The sequence below is a fragment of the Rhynchophorus ferrugineus genome, unplaced genomic scaffold (genome assembly GCF_030347505.1).
Source record: "Rhynchophorus ferrugineus isolate W39M unplaced genomic scaffold, kcgeb_rfMv2 rfM4, whole genome shotgun sequence".
NCBI classification, from domain to species: Eukaryota; Metazoa; Arthropoda; class Insecta; order Coleoptera; family Curculionidae; genus Rhynchophorus; species Rhynchophorus ferrugineus.
The window spans coordinates 31,958,729-31,979,502 of record NW_027472583.1 but is presented as its reverse complement, the minus strand read 5'-3'; the positions used below and the strand labels follow the sequence as shown (position 1 = coordinate 31,979,502).

Below are 20,774 nucleotides of genomic sequence, written 5' to 3'. Positions count from 1 at the left end.
CTTGCAGCGTTTTGTTGATTTACAATGATATTTTGTATTTTTAGAATCATTTCTGAAGAGGTAATGTTTTTCTAAATTTTTAAAATGCAAATTAAGCTGTAATATTCATATATGGATATAAATGAGATATTTGCTGAAATCCTCCTGTGTGACAAACTTAAGCATATAATTTTATTATATAAGAAAATAAGGGGTGAGGGGGGGGGGTTTACATTTTTGCTTAACATATTAATATATAGATTCTGAATTTGGATAACTTTTTAATTAGAATTAAAAAACATTATACAAATATTATATTCAATGTTCAAAAAAAAAGAAAAAAAGGTAAACAATTCTCTAGTATAATAGAATAACATCTACGATGATACACAGTAAAAAGTGAGGCATATCTAAAACTACCCTATATTAAGAGTATAATTATGAAAAGTCCTCAATGACGGAATCAATGATGGACGTCGATGCGGCCGCCTGTTTCGATTTTCTATCATACTGCTTAACAGGTGTTTTTTGTTTCTGAATACTAATAAAATTTTCGATATCACTTGGTTGTATTGGCTTAATAGTAGCATTTAATATAGGTTGGCCCGGATTCTTCATCGTTACCTGACCATTTTTTACTTCCAAAATACCTACATATTTCCAGAAATATTAGATTGACTTGGAATCATATAAAAAATAACTACTAACCCAATTTAGCCATTTGTTTCATCTCCTCTTTGGTTATGATGAATTTTTGAACTTTGACGACTTTATCTCCCACTTTGACGTTGACCGGCTTTTTCGATGGCAGATTGCTCAGATCCGGAGTGATACCGGAACTCTCTATCCTGGGCTTTTCATTTATTTGTTCCAACGGTGCAGTTTTAATGCCATCAGTAGTAACTTTAGTAGGGATTTTTCGCTGAATAGGGCCTTTTCTTTCATACATCTGTAAGGCATGAGAATGTCAATAATCACTGATAAAAATAAGAGTAAATTCCCAACTAACTTTGGTTCCTTCAGTTCTAAAAATAGGTTTAATGCTCTGATCTTCCTCATCATCTGTATTAGACGGTTTCCCTTGAACATCTGTTGATGGTTTGAAATATTTATTTAATTCCTTTGAAGGCTCTGATGTTCCTTCTAGGTCACTATTTCTGTTCATTTCTGAGCCAGTTAATATCAGTTCTGGATTATTTATGTCTGTTATGTGAAATTGGGTTACCTACAATATTAAAACACTGACGATCGAACATTATTTTTAGTCGTTAAATGCATAATTTTACCTCGCCTTCTTCCAGAAAATCATCATCTGGGTCGATGCCTTCGCTCGTGCCCTGTTTAACCTCAGACATCACTTCTTTCTCTATCTGTTCCTCATATTCCATCTCAGCATGTTTCACTTCATGTTCTTCCAATTGATACTGATTTTCAAAACTGTAATCGCACTTCTCGCATGGGAAAGGTAAACCTTGAAGATGGGTTGTTATATGTTCCTTCACCATATCGGCTGTTTCGAAAGCGGTGTTACAAATGACACACCTATAATTTCGATACTCAAAATATTATCCGATATTCCAATTGTTTCTTACCGCAAGTTAACCATGCTATGTATAGCGCTATGATTGATCAAACTATCCTTTCTCCTGAAAGACATGCTACAAATATCACACTTGTGTTGACCTATAGCCTCTTCAGGTTTCATATTTTGTTCAGCAGCATAATGACTACGCATGTGCCGAGTCAAATGATGACTCAGAAGGAAAGTGCGACCGCAAATCTGCAATTATATATTGACCAACAATACCATTGAAAAATTTGTTTTCTATTACCTTGCAAGGATATGGACGTAGACCAGCATGAGTTGTGATATGTCGTGTTAATCTAATTTGAGAACTGAATGCTGCTTCACAGTAGTTGCATTTGTGTGGCTTATCTAGGGCATGGAAAGAGGTCATGTGTCGTTCTAATCCCTAATCAAATAAATCAGTTTTAATTAATAGGAAAATATATATAACATTATTAAATACCTGTTTAAAGACAAAACTCTTGTCACATTCCCTACACATGAAAGGCCTCTTCTTCTCATGTTTCAATAAATGAGCTGAAAGATCCCTTTTAAATAAAAATGGTTTGTTGCAACAATTACAGACATGTTTACTTTGATCGGTATGGGTTTGCTCATGTCTCCTTAACAATGATTCCCTTCCAAACTCCTGTCCACATATCCCACAACTGAATGGCTTCGCTTCAGAATGAGTTTTCTCATGCATTTGTAAATTGTATTTACTAGAAAACGCAAAGAAATCTAACTATAGAAATATAAGTATATAATATAAAATATATAATATACTAACGTAAGAAATTCACTTCCACAAGTTGAACAAGAAAATGCCCGCTCTCTTGAATGGTTTTGCACATGCAAATCCAACAACTGTTTCAATGGAAATGTTCGGTCACACTGATCACATGGAAATATATCAGTTTCAACCTGTTTGACACTCTCTTGAGACTCATTGAGAAAACCTTCTTGGAAAGTGTCTCCCAAATCATCATCATTAGGAATGGAATCTTGACTGGAATCATCGTGTGTACTGTTTTCGGAGTGGGTTATACATAAAGTTATTATTTCTGTACCATCTTGTAATTTGATTCTCTTAGAATGGGATGACTCTTGCTCTGAATCCTCCACAATTTTAACATCTTTAACGGGTAAAATTTGTGCCGTTGTTGTTCCTTTATTAATTAGTTTTGACCTCTCTGGCTTAATCAACTCGCCAGTTTGAAGAAAATTCTTTAAAAAAATGTAATTAATAAAAATCGCATATTTTATTTTATCTGCATTTTATTTCCAGTACCTTTAAGGCATCATCAGCTTTTTTACAATTGCTTTTAAAAATGTAAGACTGATTTGTTTGTTGTTTACATGAGGAACAAATAAACTGCGGAAGGCCGTCACTAGGAAATACCTAAAAACGACAAACATCTTATCCTAAGAACACTACATTTTTCTCCTAGAGCATATTAATGTACAGAAAGCTCCTAACCGGCAACATTAACAGCAAACTTTTTTTCGGCTAATGTAACAAATCACAACCAGTTTCTAATCACTCAACATAATTTTACAGATTTCCTACCTCGATTGATATACAAGACATAATCTGTACAGTTAGCGGGGCCATTTTAAGGTCTTTTTGATAGATGCTGGTCAAATCCTTTTCACTGCTGGACAAACAAAAGCGGCATATTTTCATATCACGAAGAGTTTCTTTTCGTTGTTCCATTTTTCCTGTAAGAAAATCAAAAAAACCTTGAAAATGTATCGGAAAAAGCGCCACACAATATGGTGGCAAACTTAGCTTCGTTTATAAACGCTTAGTAGAAATTAAGGCCGATAGGGAGCAAAACTGCTCAAACTTAAACAGAGGGCGCTTATTATCTGCTTGTTGTGAAAGAAATGGGTAGATAGCGCTAAGATAAGTATTGTATTATTGGTTAGCTAAATATAAAATAAATTTTAATTTTAAACAATTTATGTCAAGTAGTTATAAAAAGTACAAAATATAAACATAACCAGATAAAAATATTACCAAATATAAAAAAATATGTTGTCTTGAACGTTTAGATCGCAATTCTTGAGAATAAAATTACGAATATATAAATGCGAAAACTGTAAAAGACTGAAAAAAATGAATGGTGATTATAAACGACACAAAAATCATGTACATCATGCTGTCCTCATATATATATATTTACATTCCATCTACTTCTGTAATTGCTGTTTTTTTTAACAAGACATATTGATCAACATAAGAAGCCAAATCTTCGAATACATTTTTAAGAGTATACGCAGAAGTGAGAGAGAATAACGAGTATTTTATGTATGAGATTTAATATAGTTAAAATATTAGGAAATGTAGAAAAGTAAAATTTATATTATTCGGTATGCAGCAATTACTTACAAGGGTTCCTTCACCATATTTCTGAAATACTTGTCACTCTGGATACTATTAATATTTGTTTCATTAATATGTAATTAATATTCCCCTATCGGTTTGGTCATTCGAGATTTTATGTTTCAGAATATTAAAAGCATTTAGTAATGATGAAAGTGTTTAGACAAAAAACATTTTTTGCATTTATGTTTTGAATTCCAAATTATTTGTTTCATTAAATTCGTAATTTGATAGGTTTTCCAAGGAGTTAAAGTCGATGTTTTATTTAATTGGTTTAAGTGATGCAAGCTAATAAGGTCACTTGCAAATTTCTTAAATACAAAATCTAAAAACATACAAAATTATTATGAAATACGAAGGTATGTATACCCACTTCGTATGTAGATGGGTTTTCTTGGTCGAATCTAATGTATTGTTCTTCATTTTGTAAGCGATGTTATTCACACTACTCACTAATATTTAGCGCAGTAGAAATACGTTAAAAAACATTTTCAATAAAATTTCAGCAACTTATAATATTTAATATCATCAATAATTACCTCTTTAACGGAATTTATGGGCAAAAGAGGGCCTCTATTATCTCGTTCAATTTCGAAATAGCTTATTAAAGCCGCAATAAATTTGTGGCCTGACTATCTGCTGTTTTCGGCATTTTCAAACTAAGTGATATGATATATTACGGAGCCGTTTAAAATTTATCAAAATAATCAAAGCCCTGCTAAAATAACGTTTGCCGGTTTATAACCTATAGTAATTATAACTAATATTTTAAATAATTTTGCGTTCAACTTATCACACAGCATTATGCCTCTTTTTATTTAAAATAAAATGAGACGGAAAATATTGTCTGATTCTGAAACGAATTTGTAAATTTCGGAAGGCAATACATTATACATTTTGATGACGCTTATGTAAATAAACTTTGTATATACTATATTATAATTTTTGATAACAGGAATATTAATAATCTTTCAGACATTTTATTTTACAGATATTTGAATGAAATTAACCATAATACCGTTTTAAAGTCAATTAAAAGTTTTTGTTAATTTATATCTTTCACATTTCATAATTTATATTTTAATAGTTTTATGATCTAATTTTATTATACTAAATGCTAATGTAGTACATTAACATAGTGGCTTCTAGAACATTCCTATTATGTGATGTATCCTTGTATATGCCATTATTTAATATTTTATTGATTTATTTCTCATATAAATTTTAATGTCACCAAAAAACTTTTATGGTATAATTGAAAGTGGGTATGCAATTATCCTTTACAAAATACGTTGTTCTAAACGACGTTCATTTGTACATAACTATTACATTTGTATAAAACTATTATATCACAGGAGCATCGCGCTGCAGAATCGTGCGATTTCATTCATTAATAATCAATTTCAAACGCAATGATGACTGGTACAATACGAGTAGTATCATTTTCTGCCTTTCGTTGGTCATCAGTGTGGTTAGCACTTAAGATAACATTTGATTGCTTTCGACGACCTAAATCAGATCATCTTGATATTGTTGATAATAAAAATAAACAAAATTCTCGCACACTAAATAATAACAAATGTGAAATATATTTACAAAGTTTGCTTTACCATACTTTAACATTAATGTATTATTACTGTTCTGTTGTACTTACAATAATAATAATGTAATACATCAATATGTATTTCCCAAATTAAAATAAGACTAAGGCACTAAACAAGTTCGTGTGGTTTGGTCGCTTCAATCTTCTGACTTTCTGCGTATTGTTCAGTAGCTGTATTGCTTCAACGATACTGCGATTTAGTTACCTTATTTCATGTTTTTATTTTTTTGATCCATTAATCCATTTGATTTCGAGGTCATCATACAACTCTTCATTGGTTATGTAGGGATAAGCATTGGTAATTAATCGTAGAAGTTTGATTTGGATTCAACACATCCATCCATCCATTACTAGGTGGCTTGATGTTATGATTGACTGATAATCCAATCTCTTTGAGTTTAGGTCAAGTCGAGAGTATCTTCCAACCAACCAAGTTTGGGAGCTAATCTACCATGCTTTTTATCTAACATAATGTTTCCAATTTAACCTACCATCGAGGTGGATGCAGAGGTATTTAGCTGATTCTGCTTGAGGAATCGGGTATCCATCAGATAATATAATTCGGTTTTTGTCATTTCGCCCCAATGCAAAATTAACATGGACAGACGCGGAGCCATTAAGCTGTATTTTCAAGTCTCTAATCTATTTGTAGATCTTATTTACTGCTACTTGTACTTTTTCTACAGCTTTAGGCAGATATATATCTTTTGCCATGATAACTGTCGTCGGTAAACGTTCCAAGTAGTGTTTCTTTTGTTGTCGCGATATCAGCAATGTAGAGCAGATACATCAGTGGTTCCAAGATACTACCCTGGGGAGCTCCAGCCGAAATAGGTTTCATTGTTGAGAATGCCCTCTCCGTCTCTAATCTTTCTTTCGAAAAGTTATGATTCACCAGATGTTATTATATAAATAATAATATAATAACATCTGGTTTCGCGTACTTGCGAAAGGTCATTTTTGTCACCCGAGGCCGTTTTGGTTTCAACCGCCTCTGTTATATAATGAATAATGTTAGTCTGCATTGAAAATTCAACCGAGATTTATGTGGCAACTTCCATTGGAAAAATCAGATTTACAGCTACATCGAGCTATATCTATAATACATTCAGATCATCTTTTGCGTCGAACCCATTCATTTCGATCATTTTTAATAAGCGGTACTCTAATAATTGGTGTTTTAAATTTCCGAGTTGCTTTCCTTAAGTAATCTTTGTCTGCTTCCGGGCTTAATTCCTCGCATATTTTTCGAAGCAACTCTCTTTATATTTTTTAATCTTTTCATTTTTCTGATTTCAAATTCCATTGTTTTGTCCACAACATTTCTGATTCTGTCTCATACTCTTGTAGCTTTTCGTATTTTTTTATCAATTCGCTTTAATCTATTTTCAATGGGTAATTTATGTCATATTCTGATTTCACTCTTGATGTCCTTGATATTTCGGGTTTGCTACTCAAGTTAGTCTTACGTTTAAAATTATTTGCTCCTGTATTATAAGTTTAAAAGTCCAACAGTTAGTAACATTAGGCTTCTTTGTATGCAATTATGTTTTTTCAGGATATTCACACCTAATGTTAACAATACCAGTGTGATCAGATGATCGTTTGCACAAACTCTCGATTTTTATGATTTCATGAAATGCCTTTCGAAATGTAAAAATCCAGTAGGTCTGATACTTTATTACACTAGGTTAGCGGTGGCACGGTGCTAAGCTCCCAGCATGTCCACCAGCTCGCGAACAAGCGCGTTTTCAGAAGAACTTGAGTTGAGTTGTTTGTGGAAGGATTGAGATATGAAGTGCTTGATTTCTGGAGTGTCAATTTCCCTGTGAATTTGATTATTTCTCAACAAACCATGGAGCATTTAAGATTCTCTTGAGGAGCTTATTTTGGAAAATTTGAAGCCGTTTCACCTGGTTGGGTGTAACAAACTTGAGTAGACATTAGATCCGTAGAATACCGACCGAATTAACATCTTGTAAAATAAGCATTTGATGGAGATGGGAATTCTTTTAGAAGGACAGATCAGAGAAGATAGCAGGTTTGCTATCCCCGAACCTTTTTGGATTGCTTTCTGAATTTGGGAATGCCAACCGAACCGCCGGTCGAAGTGAAGACCTAGGTACGTGACGTTATCCAGCCATGGAATTATTGCGGTGTCGATCTTAAGTTGCGAGACGCGCAGTGCGTAACGCTTCTTATGGAAAATGATGGCCTGGGTTTTCAGGGGATTGATTTGCTACCTCCAGAATTTGGACAACTTGACCGCATGATCGAGCTGCTTCTGTAAACGTTCTTGAATGGTGACCTCGAGCGTGGAGACTGTGAAGAAAGCAATGTCGTCAGCATAAAACGCGACGTCAATGTGCTCTATTCTCGGCAGATCAAAAATAAAGATGTTAAATAAGGTTGGGGCCAGTGGGGAACCTTGAGGTAAGCTAGCGTCGATTTGTTTTCGGCTGGAAAGTGTTTCCTGATTTTTACCTGGAAAGATCTGTCCGATAGATGAGAGTCGCTTATATGGTTATTACAGTTTCGCGAGCTGCTTATATGGGAGCTTTTTTAATTGGGTAATCGATATATCGTCGAAACCCGGAGATTTCTTGGTTTGAAGTTTGCCGATTATAGTCTGTAGAAACTTTGGAGGCACCAGATGGTTGAGAAGAAAAATTGGGGTGACTGGTCTTTTGATGGAGTTTGGTTCGTCTTTTATTTTACGGTCTGCTAGATATTTTACGTCATAAATGCTTTTGTTTTGTATTAAATCGACGTAAAACAGAGAAAATGTCTTAACAAGTTTTTCGCCCTTTAAATGTACTGGCCGTAAGCCTCTGGTCCGTCATTAATATCGCCCTGACTTGTTGATGGTAATCCTCTAATAAGGACCCTTAGTAGCACTTATCACTTTCAATTCATATATATGGAATTCAAAGTTATTAAATGAATTATTTGTAATCTCTTTATTTTGTTCCATCTGAATGAGATGCTTCTTTATATTTCTATAATTTATTTCGTTTGTAACACTAACGTTAACGTCATTATTTGTCACAGATTTGAACTGTACATGGTTAGTGGCTACTCCTTTTATCTATGTTCTGGATAGATTAGCATTGTTAATACTTCTTACCTTAATAGGGAGAGGTAGAGGAATTTTACCCTCTTGCTTTCTTTATGTTCTGTACAATGTTTCCTTACTAACTAGGAAAGTGTCATCTCAGACTTCTGTCTCTTTTTATCCTTCTTATTTATGCCCATTCGGGCTATTTTTGTAATATTTGTAGAGAGTTGTTTTCAGAAGGGAAAACACGTCTTGACTCTATGAAGGTTGAGACCAAACTAGATATAAATATGACTGTGATAAAATTAATGTCGATAATTTAAGTAAATTTGCAATCAGTGTTATGTTCAAGTATGTATATTAAAACTAAAGCCAATCGTGAGCATTCGAATTTCACATCATTTAATGACAATACATCTACAAAGTGTGACTCAAAAGAAAATTATATTCTAAAAGATTTAACAAACCATCACTTCATTCTGACAAAATAAAATAGTTTTCTAGTAATTCCGATATTTGGTTTAATTCTCACACATTTCATAACTTCCCGATAATTATACTTTATAATATAATTATACTGAGATAAAACTTTTATTTAATATATAATTGACTTAAATTAATATATACAAAACGTAACACTGCGATCATTAAATAATCTTTCAAACTAATAATAAGGTCGCCTGGGATTGTTCTAGAACAGAATATGTTAGTCCGTAGTTCTAACAATACCGTAATGTGTTACCATCGGATTTGGTCTGAATCTGTAGGCTAACATCATTCTTTTCCTATAAGATTCATACTCGTCTTCACCTTCAGTGGCATCACTAATATTGAGACCGAGACCTTGAGTGTTTTCACGAGGTGCTCCCCTGTAACAATAATACAATAACAAAAAATTACTTCCATCGTGATCCAATCACAAACTTGTTAATAGGTTCAATAATCCCGGCGTTATGCTGTCCCAGGCCCTGACCCTCGGTCCAACCTAGTCTTTGGAGCATCTTAAAACCGATGTTGTCTTCCTTAATCTTGAATTCTTTATAGTCAGAAAAGTTGGGCTGCCGACCTTCTTTCAAAGCATTGCTTTTCTCTAAAAATCTCTTCAGCTCTTCAGGGGGGAGAAAGTCCCCTATGTGATGTTTTCCTTCAGCTTGACGCGTCAATTCTGTGGCCCATTTTTCAGTAGCCTGCATCTCCTAAAAATTATCGCGATTAATTGTTGTAGTTGTGATTAGCTAATGTGTCCTCCCACTTTTTCTCTGAGTTTATGCTCCCAAGTACCACCATCGGTGTCTTCGTCAGAATCGTATTCATATTTGTTCTTGCCCTGTGCTCTTAGCCTGAAAAAAATACGATGTCAATTTCAATTCTTTCAATTTAGCATTGCGGCTTGTCAAACCTTTCCAGTTCTTCCCGTTTCTTTAACATGTCCTGATAGAGTAGGTGAACCTTGTAGTTGTCTTGAGCTTTTTTCCAATCTTCGTCCGTCAGATTTGCCGTGCCATATGCTTGAACCACATATCTGAGCAAGCCCGGATCGGTACGCGTGACTTTACACAGCATAGATGCTGCCCCTGAAACTGAAACAATTCCTAAAATTAGAGATAAAAATAACATAAAACAGTTATTTACCAGGAGGAAGCTGATTCATATTTGATACTACCATTGGGATGACACCGGGTGGTTTAATATTCGGATCTTTATCACCCCATCGACTTCTCCTTTTCCTTGTTTTGTTACAATCACCACGGTCATTATCCTGCAGGCGAAAAAGTCCATGCTTAACAAGCCGCATATATTACAAACAATATTCTTACATTCTTATTATTCTCCTCTTTGATCTCCACTTTCTTTTCGTCCAACTGATCGTCATCATCTTCCAATGCCATCTCCGGTTCATACATTTCCGACTCCTGCTTCTCCGCTTCATCTTGGACGCTCTTCTCTTCATTCTTTCTCTTACACTGTTCTACCAGACCAAGATACTGCCTGTAAGCCGGCGATTCTCTATGGAACAGAAACCTGCGGAACACATAGAAAAAGACAAGGATACAGTTTGCAGTGCGTTTCTGTATATAAGTTTTCGTTCGACAAATGATTTTTGAAGGTTTTTTATGCTCGTAACTTTAATGAAAAGACTGGTCTTGTTTGTAATTTGCTAGGAAAGGCACTAGAAATTTCAGTTGTCTTGTTTTTGTTTAATCGAGAATGATTTAAAAAAACTGTTGCGAATGTATGATGGAATAAAATATTGGAATGGCAATGCAATTCTTGTTTGTTTCAGAAAAAATATTATGAATAACAATTTTATCTGACAGGTATTAAGATAACCACAATATATTTGTTGGAAAAAGGTACGAGTGTAAGCTTACGACCAAGTTGTTTTGAATATCTTATCCAATATTTAATCCCCAAAGATTTGATAGAACTACAGTTTTAGATACTGAGACTACAGGCGATAATTCAGTGACCTTATCAGTAGTATCTAAAATCTGTAGCTTCACCATTTATACATATGTAGTATCAAGCAATTACGGTGCTATTAGAAAAAAATCTAATTATGTGGGGCAAAAATCTGAATAGATACGTGAACCAAGACCAGACCGATGGCCGAATTAAAAAAAAATTGGGGCTGTTTGGCCCCCCGCGTACCCCTGCTCCTACGCCTATGAGCTAATCAAATAAATACTTAGGCTACTGTCACTAGAGATGCAGAAGAGGGACCAGGTATGCTGTCCCTCTTCCCAGGGTGTGATTGAACATTTTTTGAAGGAAATCGTCGTGTCATACCAAAGGTTCGGATCTCTGTTTTTTTTCTGCCGCACAACATCCTCCACTGATGGACCGCAGTCGGCTACCATACGGGCCAAGGCCGCCATTGCTTCGAATTCAGCACCACCTAAGGAGAAACTCAGGAACACGTCACTAGCGGCCCCAAAAAATACAGGGATGACTTTATCTGATGATCGATCAATGTACACTGAGAGAGGTGCTCTACCAATTACTTAATTTTGAGATAACGGTATTGGCATGGGATGGAATATCATAGAGCAACTTTCATAGTAAACATTGGATATAATTTTAAATCATCACAACCAAAATGTACTACATAGTATTAAGAATAAACAATAACATTAAGTCATCCCTGCGTAAAAATGACTTTAAAAATATAATTGATAAGGTGAACAGAAAGATACCAAGTTTTGTCATTTATACCATGATTATATAAAAACATTCACTATTGTGAAACTATGTCTTAAATAGTGGTAAAACTAAACAAACAGCCTGAAAATAGAATATTCAGAACGAAAAAAATAACAGAGAAATAAAAGCTCTGGAGTTAAACCGCTGGAAAGGGAAAAGTATTTGCCTACCTGTTATTTGTTCTTTAAAAGCTGGAGGTACCCCCGCTGCATTTCCAATCATCGGTGGTGGCATATTCATGTTCGGTAACAGTGGGGGAGCTTGGTTGACGAAGTTTGGTGGAGGTTGACTAACGTCACGTGGGGGCAATAAAGACGGCGGAGGAACATTTACAGTCATTCCTGGCGGGGGCAATACAGGCTGAGACATGAGAGAGGGGATATGAGCAGTTGAGGACTGTCCTGCTTGAGACAGTGAGGGTAAATTAGATGGCCCTGTTACCTGTAAAGAGGTTACTTGCCCCGCAGGCTGAGCAAGATTATGAACTAAGATTCCTTGAGCTTGATTCGAATTAAGAAAACCAGCCTGGATGAGCGTGTTCGGAGGAGGCACTGCGGTGCTAACCTCCGTTATATTTGGAGGAGGTATACTTTTATTTGGCGGAGGTATATTTTTTATGAAATCCGGGTCAGATACGGTCATTTTATCGTTCCCCTCGTTGGGAGTGGGTATAGCCATAAGATCAAGTGGCTTGGGGTTTGGTATTTCATTGAGTTGTAATGACGCGGGCGTCGGTATATTTTGGACTTGTAGTGGTGCTGGTGGAGGAATGTTCAGAGTATTTAAGGGTTCTGGTTGAGGAATATTTTGTACCTGTAAAATAAAAAATAAACATCTAGGGCCCTTCTCGGTATAAAAGAAAGGTTTTTGTAATTTTAAACATAGTCTAGAAAATTTTAAAATATTCGATTTTAATAACTGGACTGAACAAACCATTATTGAAAAGCTCCTAACCTGGATCGGATTAGGTGGTGGAATAGAGGTCAATTCGACAGATGGTATTACTGAAGCTCGAGCTATACTATTCTGGGATGAGACATTTATACTCTGTGGAGCAATTACAGGTGGTGGTAAAGTTACGGTAGTCAGAATACTAGCTGGAGCAGATACCAGAACATTCTGGGTCTGAAAAATCACCAATTTAACAAAAATATATGTGTTGGTTTCATGGTCATCTCACTTGAGGTGTTAAAACCAATTGAGTTTGAGGTATAATTTGAGGTGGTGGTATGTTCATTAAAACCTGTGGTGGCGTCTGTATTATCTGCTCAGTGCCATTTGTAGTAGAAAAAATGGTATTAGGTGGAGCTAAAGTTTGGGTTATTATTGACTGAGGTGATTGTAAAGCAGACACTGCACCCGCCACTAAAATGAATCAAGCAATAAGATAAAATCAAATAAATAAAATAAAAAATACACTCACAATTAGCTGTTAGTTGTTCAGGGGTTTGAACCATGTTTTGTTGATTTTGAGCTATTCCAATAGTTTGTTGTATAACAGGTTGAAGAGATGGGGCTATTTGTTGAGTTACCAACTGAGTATTGGTAGTGGTTTGAATTGGATTACCTGGAAGCAAGGTGTTGATGGTTGGAGGTGGAGTGAAATTCAAAGTTTGATGCGTAAAAGTATTAGTAGGCATGGTGGAGGAACCTGATATACTAATTTCAGGTGTTTGGAGAGTACTGGGATGAGGACCAAGTAAAGATGGACTAGGGCTATCAAAATTTTGTTGATTTGGATTCATATGACCTGTTTGCGAAAAATTAGATGAAAAAGTATTTGTATTTGAAAATGATGTATTGATAGTAATTTTTTGTAACTCAAAGTTTGTTCGTTCTGAGGAAAAGCGGCTTTTTTTCTGTCGATCTAGAGGCGATGGAGAACGTCGACGGCTATTAAACCATCTGTTCTTATCGTTACTAAAAAAAAATAGATCAGTACTAATAACTTGCATTAACACCACATACTTTTTGTCTCGGCTGACTTCTTTCTCTTTTTCACGCATTCGTTCCCTGTCTTTAAACTTATTGAAAGCTTTAAATTTTGATTCTGATTTTTTATCTTTCATTTGTTTAAACTGGTCCAGAAAAGAACCATCATTAGAAAATAAATTAATACCGGCTTTATTATGATCCTGGGTATCTTTTGATGGTGTTCTAAAAGAAATAGTATTGTTTTTGGGTACTGGCATTCATGCACGTAAACAACTTTTAATAGGCTTCTTAACTTACGAGCTCTCACTATTAATCTTTTCAGTTGGCGTTGCTTCTTTCTCCCTAGTTTCTTGATTGCCTTGACGTCTCTTTGCTTCTAATTTTGCTTGAATCTCTCGTTTTTTCTGTTCTATAAGCTTCTCCTGAAAGGACATTTGAGCAAACCGGTCATTGCGCGTCATTTTACTTTGATTTGTATCAAAAGGACGTTTCGACATTTTTACGTGATTTTTTGAGCACAATAGTTTTGCTCAAAAAGGGATGGCAAAAATCAATTGCTTTTAAATTAGTTTTTTATGTAATGGAATAGTAAAAATAAGCGCCATCATTAACCTGACAGATGACAACTAGATAATTTGACATATATTTCATAATTCATATAAATCTTAATTTTGAAGTATATAAGGTATTTTGAAAGATATGATATTTTAATTCATTTTATAAATAATTTTGGTTTTAACTAACATTTTATAGCAATAAAATACATAAGTTAATTTTTATTTTTTGACATATATCTTTGAGAATTTTATGATTTCATCAATGGAAACCAACCGAAAAATTGATTTAGTGACTTTTATTTTAAGACCATTCCTTTTTAGTTGCCTCTTTAATGGCGATACATTTTACTTCGGTATTGAAGTAAAATTTCTAGTTTTATCCCAGTCATCTTAGTGAAACATTCTAAAAGTAGCATATATACTTAATATTTAAACAATGGCGGAAAAGGTTTGCAGTTTATTAATTGGAAAATTTTATAATTTTATTTAAATAATGTGTTGCTATTTTATTGATATTGTTTGTATCCAATTAAGGGCTCTTTATAATTAATATTTTCAGGGCGAAGAACCAATTAAAAAGAAGAGGACCTTCAAAAAGTTCACTTATAGAGGAGTTGATTTGGATCAACTACTTGATATGCCAAAGTAAGTAAATAGTATGGGTTTTCTGTATTTATTTCAGACATGCTTATGTTGATTGATCTGATTAAATTCGTTTTAGTGAACAACTCATGGAATTAATGCACTGTCGTGCCAGAAGGCGTTTCAGCCGTGGCTTGAAAAGAAAACCAATGGCGCTTGTTAAAAAATTGCGCAAAGCTAAGAAAGAAGCTCCTCCACTAGAGAAACCTGAATCTGTCAAGACTCATCTTCGTAACATGATCATTGTTCCTGAAATGGTTGGTTCGATTGTGGGTGTTTATAATGGAAAAGTTTTCACGCAAGTTGAAATTAAACCAGAAATGATTGGACATTACCTTGGAGAATTCTCCTTAACATACAAACCTGTAAAACATGGTAGGCCTGGTATTGGTGCTACCCACAGTTCCAGGTTTATCCCTCTAAAGTAAACAAATGTTTCATATATGTTTTATAATTTTAACTTAGGATATATTGAAATAAAAGTTTCTATTTGAGGGATTTAATGTAGTTTCAATTTATGTTACTATTTTGTACTCAGAATCCAAATAAACAAAAATATCTAGTATATTTAACATTAATTTTTATTAGTTAAAAGAGGCCTAATTGCTAAAAAATATTTACACAAAATAATATTCAATTGTTGCCTTAAATATCATTAAAAGTTTACTTTTAACACCTTGACAAATTTGGTCACACAGTTATCTTCACATCTTGAAATGTAAAAACATAATTAAGATGTGTTAGATATAACACACTTCTTCATACAGTGATTGTATGTGAATAATTATCTCCACAGAGAGAGTTTTCTTCCACTAGGCATCTTTCCTTCAACATCAATTAGTCCAGCTTGAATATATTCCAGTGATGGCATTTTTCTTAAATCACCACGTGCAGCTACACTGGGTTGAGACATCAATAATCTTTTTGCAACTTGAATAATGTCATCTTTGTTAATTTTTTCTGTAAGTAATTAGATGTTTATAATAAGATATATGTTTTGTCTTGTGCATCTTACCAATTTCCTTAATGAAATATTCAGGACGCTTACGATGTCCAGTAGCTAAAACTTGACGCCCAATGTCTTCAAACATAACGGGCCTACTTTCCAAATTCATAAGAAGCATTGATTGCAATTGTGTCTTTGCTCTCTAAATGGAAGGAAAATAATTTATGTGAATCCAAAAAAAAATACATATACAAAATACCCTTAGTTCTTGTTCTCCAACTTGGCCTGCCATATTTACAAGTTCTTTAACAATCACTTCCACCATGTCACGGACATGATTTGGTGGGGCACTAGCATGAATGCAGAATAGCCCAGTATCACTATAGGCATGGTTATAAGCTGTTGCACTATACATCCAGTGATACCTATTAAAAACAGAATTAACTAAATATATTTCTCACTATATATAAAAACTAAGATTACCTATTTAAAACATTTGTATATAATCTTGTATACATGCCCTTTCCTGGGCCTCCTGCAGAAAAAGATCCTCCACCACCCATCATCATGTTCAAAACACACATTGCAATGAAATCATTGTCTTGATGAGAACAACCTTCTAAGCCTATCATTATATGGGATAATACAGGAAGTCCTGCTGAAGCAAATTGAGGAATATCACATTCTTCCTAAAATAAGAACCTATTTAGATTCTACATCAACACAAAAAAAAGTGAAACTATACTTGCTCCATTCCACCAGTATACTGAGCTATACTTTTGTCAATTCCAGTACACAACTTCCGACTTGAAACTGGTTCCATTTCCCATAGTGGTTTAACATCAACAAAAAACTTCTGAACTGCATCAACCAACCTATTATGCTCTACACCAACTCCGGCCACCACCATTCTTTGAGGTGTATAATGTTGACTTAAAAAAGTAAACAATGTATCTCTGTCAATTTTATCTAAATTTTGAGGTGGACATAACTTTGGTAAACCTAAGGTATTATCCCTATATGCAGCCTAAATATAAAGAAAATTTAATCGCACATTAATGATAAATATTTATATGCTAACTGAATGAATCATATCCATTAAAAGTGTTTCTTGTTCTGGTCTCATCAATAGAGTTTCCCATTCAAATCTGATGGCTTGTCTTGCACCATCTACTTCTTCTGGAGTTATTTGTGGCCTTAAAGTTGCTTCAGCTAATAACTGAATTACATCTGATAAACCAGTTGTGTAAGCGGATGCTGCATAGATAAAAGTGTCTCTGGAAGCTTGACTATCACAAATACCTCCATGCTTCTCTAGTTTGTTTATCATCTCATCCCTATCTGGATAATATTTGGTAGACTAAAATGTATCATATAGTTAAGAATAATCTAAAATAGTTATTTATAGCCCACATTAAATGCCAATTTTTCCAAGAAATGTGATATACCACTTGGATATGCAACTTCATATCTAGAGCCTGAATCAATTATGACTCCTACAGTACAGAATTCACCAAATCTGTTTTCAGAAGCTACTTTTAACCCATTGGATAAGGTAGTCACTTCAGTTTGTTGGTTGTCTTCTCTGTAATTCGAGTAAATAGCTTTTGGAAGACCTTTAACAGGTTCACTCATCGGAGGCATATCAGTAACTTTCTCTTTTGGTCTCTCGGTTAAGTTATCCCATTCCGTTGAGGTGCAACGTTTTATTAGTCGCCCTGGATATTGCCATAATCTGTAAATAGTGCTATCAAGAGTTAACCAGCAAAAACCTTTTAGGTTAGGACCAAAGGTAACCTACGCTTTCTTATTGTGAAATATTCTTGATGTAAAAGATTTCGAGGCCTGCAGAGCCATTGGGATTGAAGATTTTGAATCTTTTTGTTGAGGTATTTGTTTGCTGTTCAGGGAATTTTGACGTGTGCTTTCCAAAAGTTTGAAAATTCTTGACTTTGTTTTGGAATTTTTATTAAGGCTGTTCGATCAAGTTGACATAATCGAAATATATCGATAAAAGTAGCTGAGTTTTATATATAATGGGATACATTTACTAAAAAATAACTAAATAATTAATAACTTTAATTCGTCTGGAATATATCTAAAGTGTTTTCAAATTTCCAGATAATATTATTATGTAAATTAAAACTTAACTTATAAATTAGAAGCAGAAAGAGGAAACGCTAATGTTTAATAATATTGTTATGTTTACTTCACTACTAAAGTATTAATCTCATTGAAATAGCCAAAATCGTAATTTAAGAGGCAACCCTATATTCACAAGAAAGCAAGAAACAAAGGTACGCAAGGTACAAGGATTAGTATCATGCGGATAACAAGAGCAGATCTACCATTTTCCTATTACCATAGAGCTGTCATTTGTGTGCAAAGCTGGTTCAACTTGTGGTGTCTGAACGGAAACGATTAAATAAAGCGGAGAATCAGAGGGGAACCTTGCACTGATGGAACTCCTGCGTTGATGGTAGGGGTGTTGGCCACCGAAAAAATATCCGTACATATAAATTAAATATTCTATATATCGATATTTAAAAATATCGATATATCAGTATATCGGAGGAAAAAAATATCGATATTTTTAACGACCTTTAAAACTATATACCAATTTTAAAGATTTATTAAAAATTATTTTTAATTTATTCTGCAAAAATATCGAAAAATTTCGAAAAAAAAAATATCGATATAATGGCCAAAAAATATCTGCCAAAAATATCGTTATATCGATATATAAATATTTTTTCTGCATCCCTAGTTGATTGTTTTTTGGCTGGACAGGGTATCTTTGATTTTCACCGGGAACGATCGTCCTGACATAAATTATTTAATAAGAGCGGTTAGGTCATCGGGTAGACCTAACTGAATGCATTTCGCCACTCAGCCTTCTCATATCCTTCTCAGAGCTTTCTCATACCCAAATATTCGTCTTTCTCATACCCAAATATTCGTGAATGATATGATGTGTACGTTCAGTTGATATCTTTAGAGTGTCTGCTATTTCATTCAGTTTCGATTTACAATCATTTAAAATCATTTTGTGGATTTTTTAAATGTTTTCGTCGGTAACAACCTCTTTTAGGCGTCCACTGCGTCCATCGTCTTCGGTGCTCATTTCACCACGTCTAAACTTAGCATACCAATCCTTGATGGTTGATTCTCCTGGGGCAGTGACCGGAAACTCATCATCAAGCCAAGTTTTTGCTTCAACTGTATTTTTTACCTTCAAAAAGCAATATTTTATCAACACGCGAAATTCCTTTTTATCCATTTTTTTTACAATAACAAAAGTTGTTTCACTCAAAATGCTATAATTCACAAACTAAGGATCCGACAGCTGTCAAATTTATACACGCATTTTTTGAAGGTTAGAGCTAACTAAAAAAAAATGGGAATAATTCAATGGAAAAAAAAACATTTTATTTAATTATAGTAGCGCCATCTATGTGTCAGGCCGGGGACTTTTCAATTGGTCTGTTATACCATTATTTCCACCAATTAAATTTGATTATGTTTAAAATAGCTTCCACAAATAAGCCAGTGCGTGTGTTTTTTTGATAATCTACAATACATTTCTGGCTTTTTCAATAATTCATCCCAATGAATAGATGTTTCAACATTCCTTCTGAAATCCATTGTGATCACAAGGATCCCCCATGGCGCTCCAACCCGTTGGAACTTTAAATATACGGACTATTAATGTGGTGCAGGAAAATACAAACCATTTCATTGAGTGTATGGATGAAATAGAAAATCAATTCTCCAGTAACACGGTCTGTAGGACAACATCATCTATTCGCCGTACATTAGATGATCCGATCTTCAATTTTTGGCTCACCTTTTTTTATCATGTGATGCCCCACGTAGATATCCTTTTTAACCAACTTTAGCACTCAACGTAGTTTATCAACACTAAAGCCGATAAAATAAAATTCAGTGGCAGAGGATCGTTTAACAACTATTTTCATGCCATCCCTTGAAAAATAGTTTGTCTCCAAAATACACAATTTTAATAAAAAAGTGATTACCAAATTTTCGAACAGAAAAGAACGTAGGATGGACTTAATTTATGAAAAATAGATAAGTTTTTTTGCAAAAATTGCAGAACGCCTTAATATTTTTATAAGGAGCCGCCACTAATGCATCCTTCACATGCTAGTTGTGAAAGTATTTCGTATATAGAAATTTTATTTTGATATAGAAATGTATTTAAGCTTTTTTATTTTCATTCAATGTTACAATGTGTAACTTAGTATTATTGGTTGCCTGATGTACTTTATAATAAAAGTGGATTATAGAATTTTCATCAATTGTGTCCAATATATTCGAATTTTTCTTACGAAGATTTGTTTTAACATTTCAGCACAACTTGTAGTTATATTAATAGCCTTATTTGGCATAATTCAAAAGAAACAAGTTGTTTATAATGTGTTGTTGGAGCTTAAAGATATCCTAAATATATTTAAAATTAAATAATACAGTTTAAAGTACGTTGGTTGGTAAATAAGCGAGTGATGGATAGCTCATATCTGTTTCATACGAAAAAGGACACCGTATCAACAAATATCAATTAAACCCAAGCGAAAAATAAATAAGAAAAGCTCCTTACTGTATTGGAAGAGGCTGTCAATGAGAAAAACGATGCTGTAAGTTCACCGGGCTCGTTTAAATAAAAACTGATGAATTAACTTTTCTCCAAAAGGGATACAGTCGACTTTGGAAGTTTACTGAATGTACTTCAAGGAATCCAAATAATTTTAATTAGTTGATTGGTTGTTATTTACGTATTTAAATATAATATAACTTAGTCAGGTTTGATTTAAATTCTACAGAATTGTATTTAGCGTGATATAAAAGTGAAATATAAGAATGTAATATAAAAAAA

At 34.0% G+C, this 20,774-nt stretch overlaps 4 protein-coding genes across 8 annotated transcripts; 1 reads left to right on the top strand and 3 right to left on the bottom strand.

Moving 5' to 3' along the window:
• Positions 1-247: 247 nt before the first annotated feature.
• LOC143195274 (uncharacterized) lies at positions 248-3,351 on the bottom strand. 2 transcript variants are annotated; one of them, XM_076402281.1, is made up of 11 exons: positions 3,117-3,351; positions 2,838-2,948; positions 2,337-2,773; positions 2,141-2,268; positions 2,010-2,083; positions 1,812-1,952; positions 1,572-1,759; positions 1,266-1,521; positions 989-1,204; positions 688-928; positions 248-629 (listed from the first exon to the last, which is right to left on the bottom strand). In XM_076402281.1, exons 1-11 carry the CDS (start codon positions 3,261-3,263, stop codon positions 418-420), a joined length of 2,151 nt encoding a protein of 716 aa, XP_076258396.1. In that variant the 5' UTR covers positions 3,264-3,351; the 3' UTR covers positions 248-417. The 2 variants fall into 2 exon arrangements, with proteins under 2 accessions (XP_076258396.1, XP_076258395.1); XM_076402280.1 differs by having other exon boundaries at positions 2,010-2,268.
• Positions 3,352-8,984: 5,633 nt separating this feature from the next.
• Positions 8,985-14,364, bottom strand: LOC143195269 (uncharacterized). 4 transcript variants are annotated; one of them, XM_076402273.1, is made up of 14 exons: positions 14,033-14,364; positions 13,769-13,957; positions 13,224-13,720; positions 12,981-13,165; positions 12,734-12,925; positions 11,971-12,613; positions 11,387-11,495; positions 10,414-10,618; positions 10,229-10,355; positions 9,996-10,176; positions 9,849-9,936; positions 9,521-9,792; positions 9,339-9,465; positions 8,985-9,287 (listed from the first exon to the last, which is right to left on the bottom strand). In XM_076402273.1, the coding sequence occupies exons 1-14, from the start codon at positions 14,230-14,232 to the stop codon at positions 9,261-9,263; spliced, it is 3,042 nt and encodes a 1,013-aa protein (XP_076258388.1). In that variant the 5' UTR covers positions 14,233-14,364; the 3' UTR covers positions 8,985-9,260. The 4 variants fall into 4 exon arrangements, with proteins under 4 accessions (XP_076258388.1, XP_076258390.1, XP_076258387.1 ...); XM_076402275.1 differs by having other exon boundaries at positions 12,755-12,925; positions 14,033-14,363; XM_076402272.1 differs by lacking the exon at positions 8,985-9,287 and having other exon boundaries at positions 9,294-9,465.
• A 216-nt stretch (positions 14,365-14,580) lies between these two features.
• On the top strand, positions 14,581-15,432 carry RpS15 (Ribosomal protein S15). The gene is made up of 3 exons (XM_076402271.1): positions 14,581-14,740; positions 14,852-14,937; positions 15,014-15,432. Exons 1-3 carry the CDS (start codon positions 14,729-14,731, stop codon positions 15,360-15,362), a joined length of 447 nt encoding a protein of 148 aa, XP_076258386.1. The 5' UTR covers positions 14,581-14,728; the 3' UTR covers positions 15,363-15,432.
• Positions 15,433-15,497: 65 nt separating this feature from the next.
• LOC143195267 (mitochondrial-processing peptidase subunit alpha) lies at positions 15,498-17,889 on the bottom strand. Its single transcript, XM_076402270.1, has 8 exons — positions 17,682-17,889; positions 17,294-17,615; positions 16,962-17,240; positions 16,626-16,907; positions 16,364-16,569; positions 16,140-16,305; positions 15,950-16,082; positions 15,498-15,894 (listed from the first exon to the last, which is right to left on the bottom strand). Exons 1-8 carry the CDS (start codon positions 17,735-17,737, stop codon positions 15,719-15,721), a joined length of 1,620 nt encoding a protein of 539 aa, XP_076258385.1. The 5' UTR covers positions 17,738-17,889; the 3' UTR covers positions 15,498-15,718.
• Positions 17,890-20,774: the final 2,885 nt, after the last annotated feature.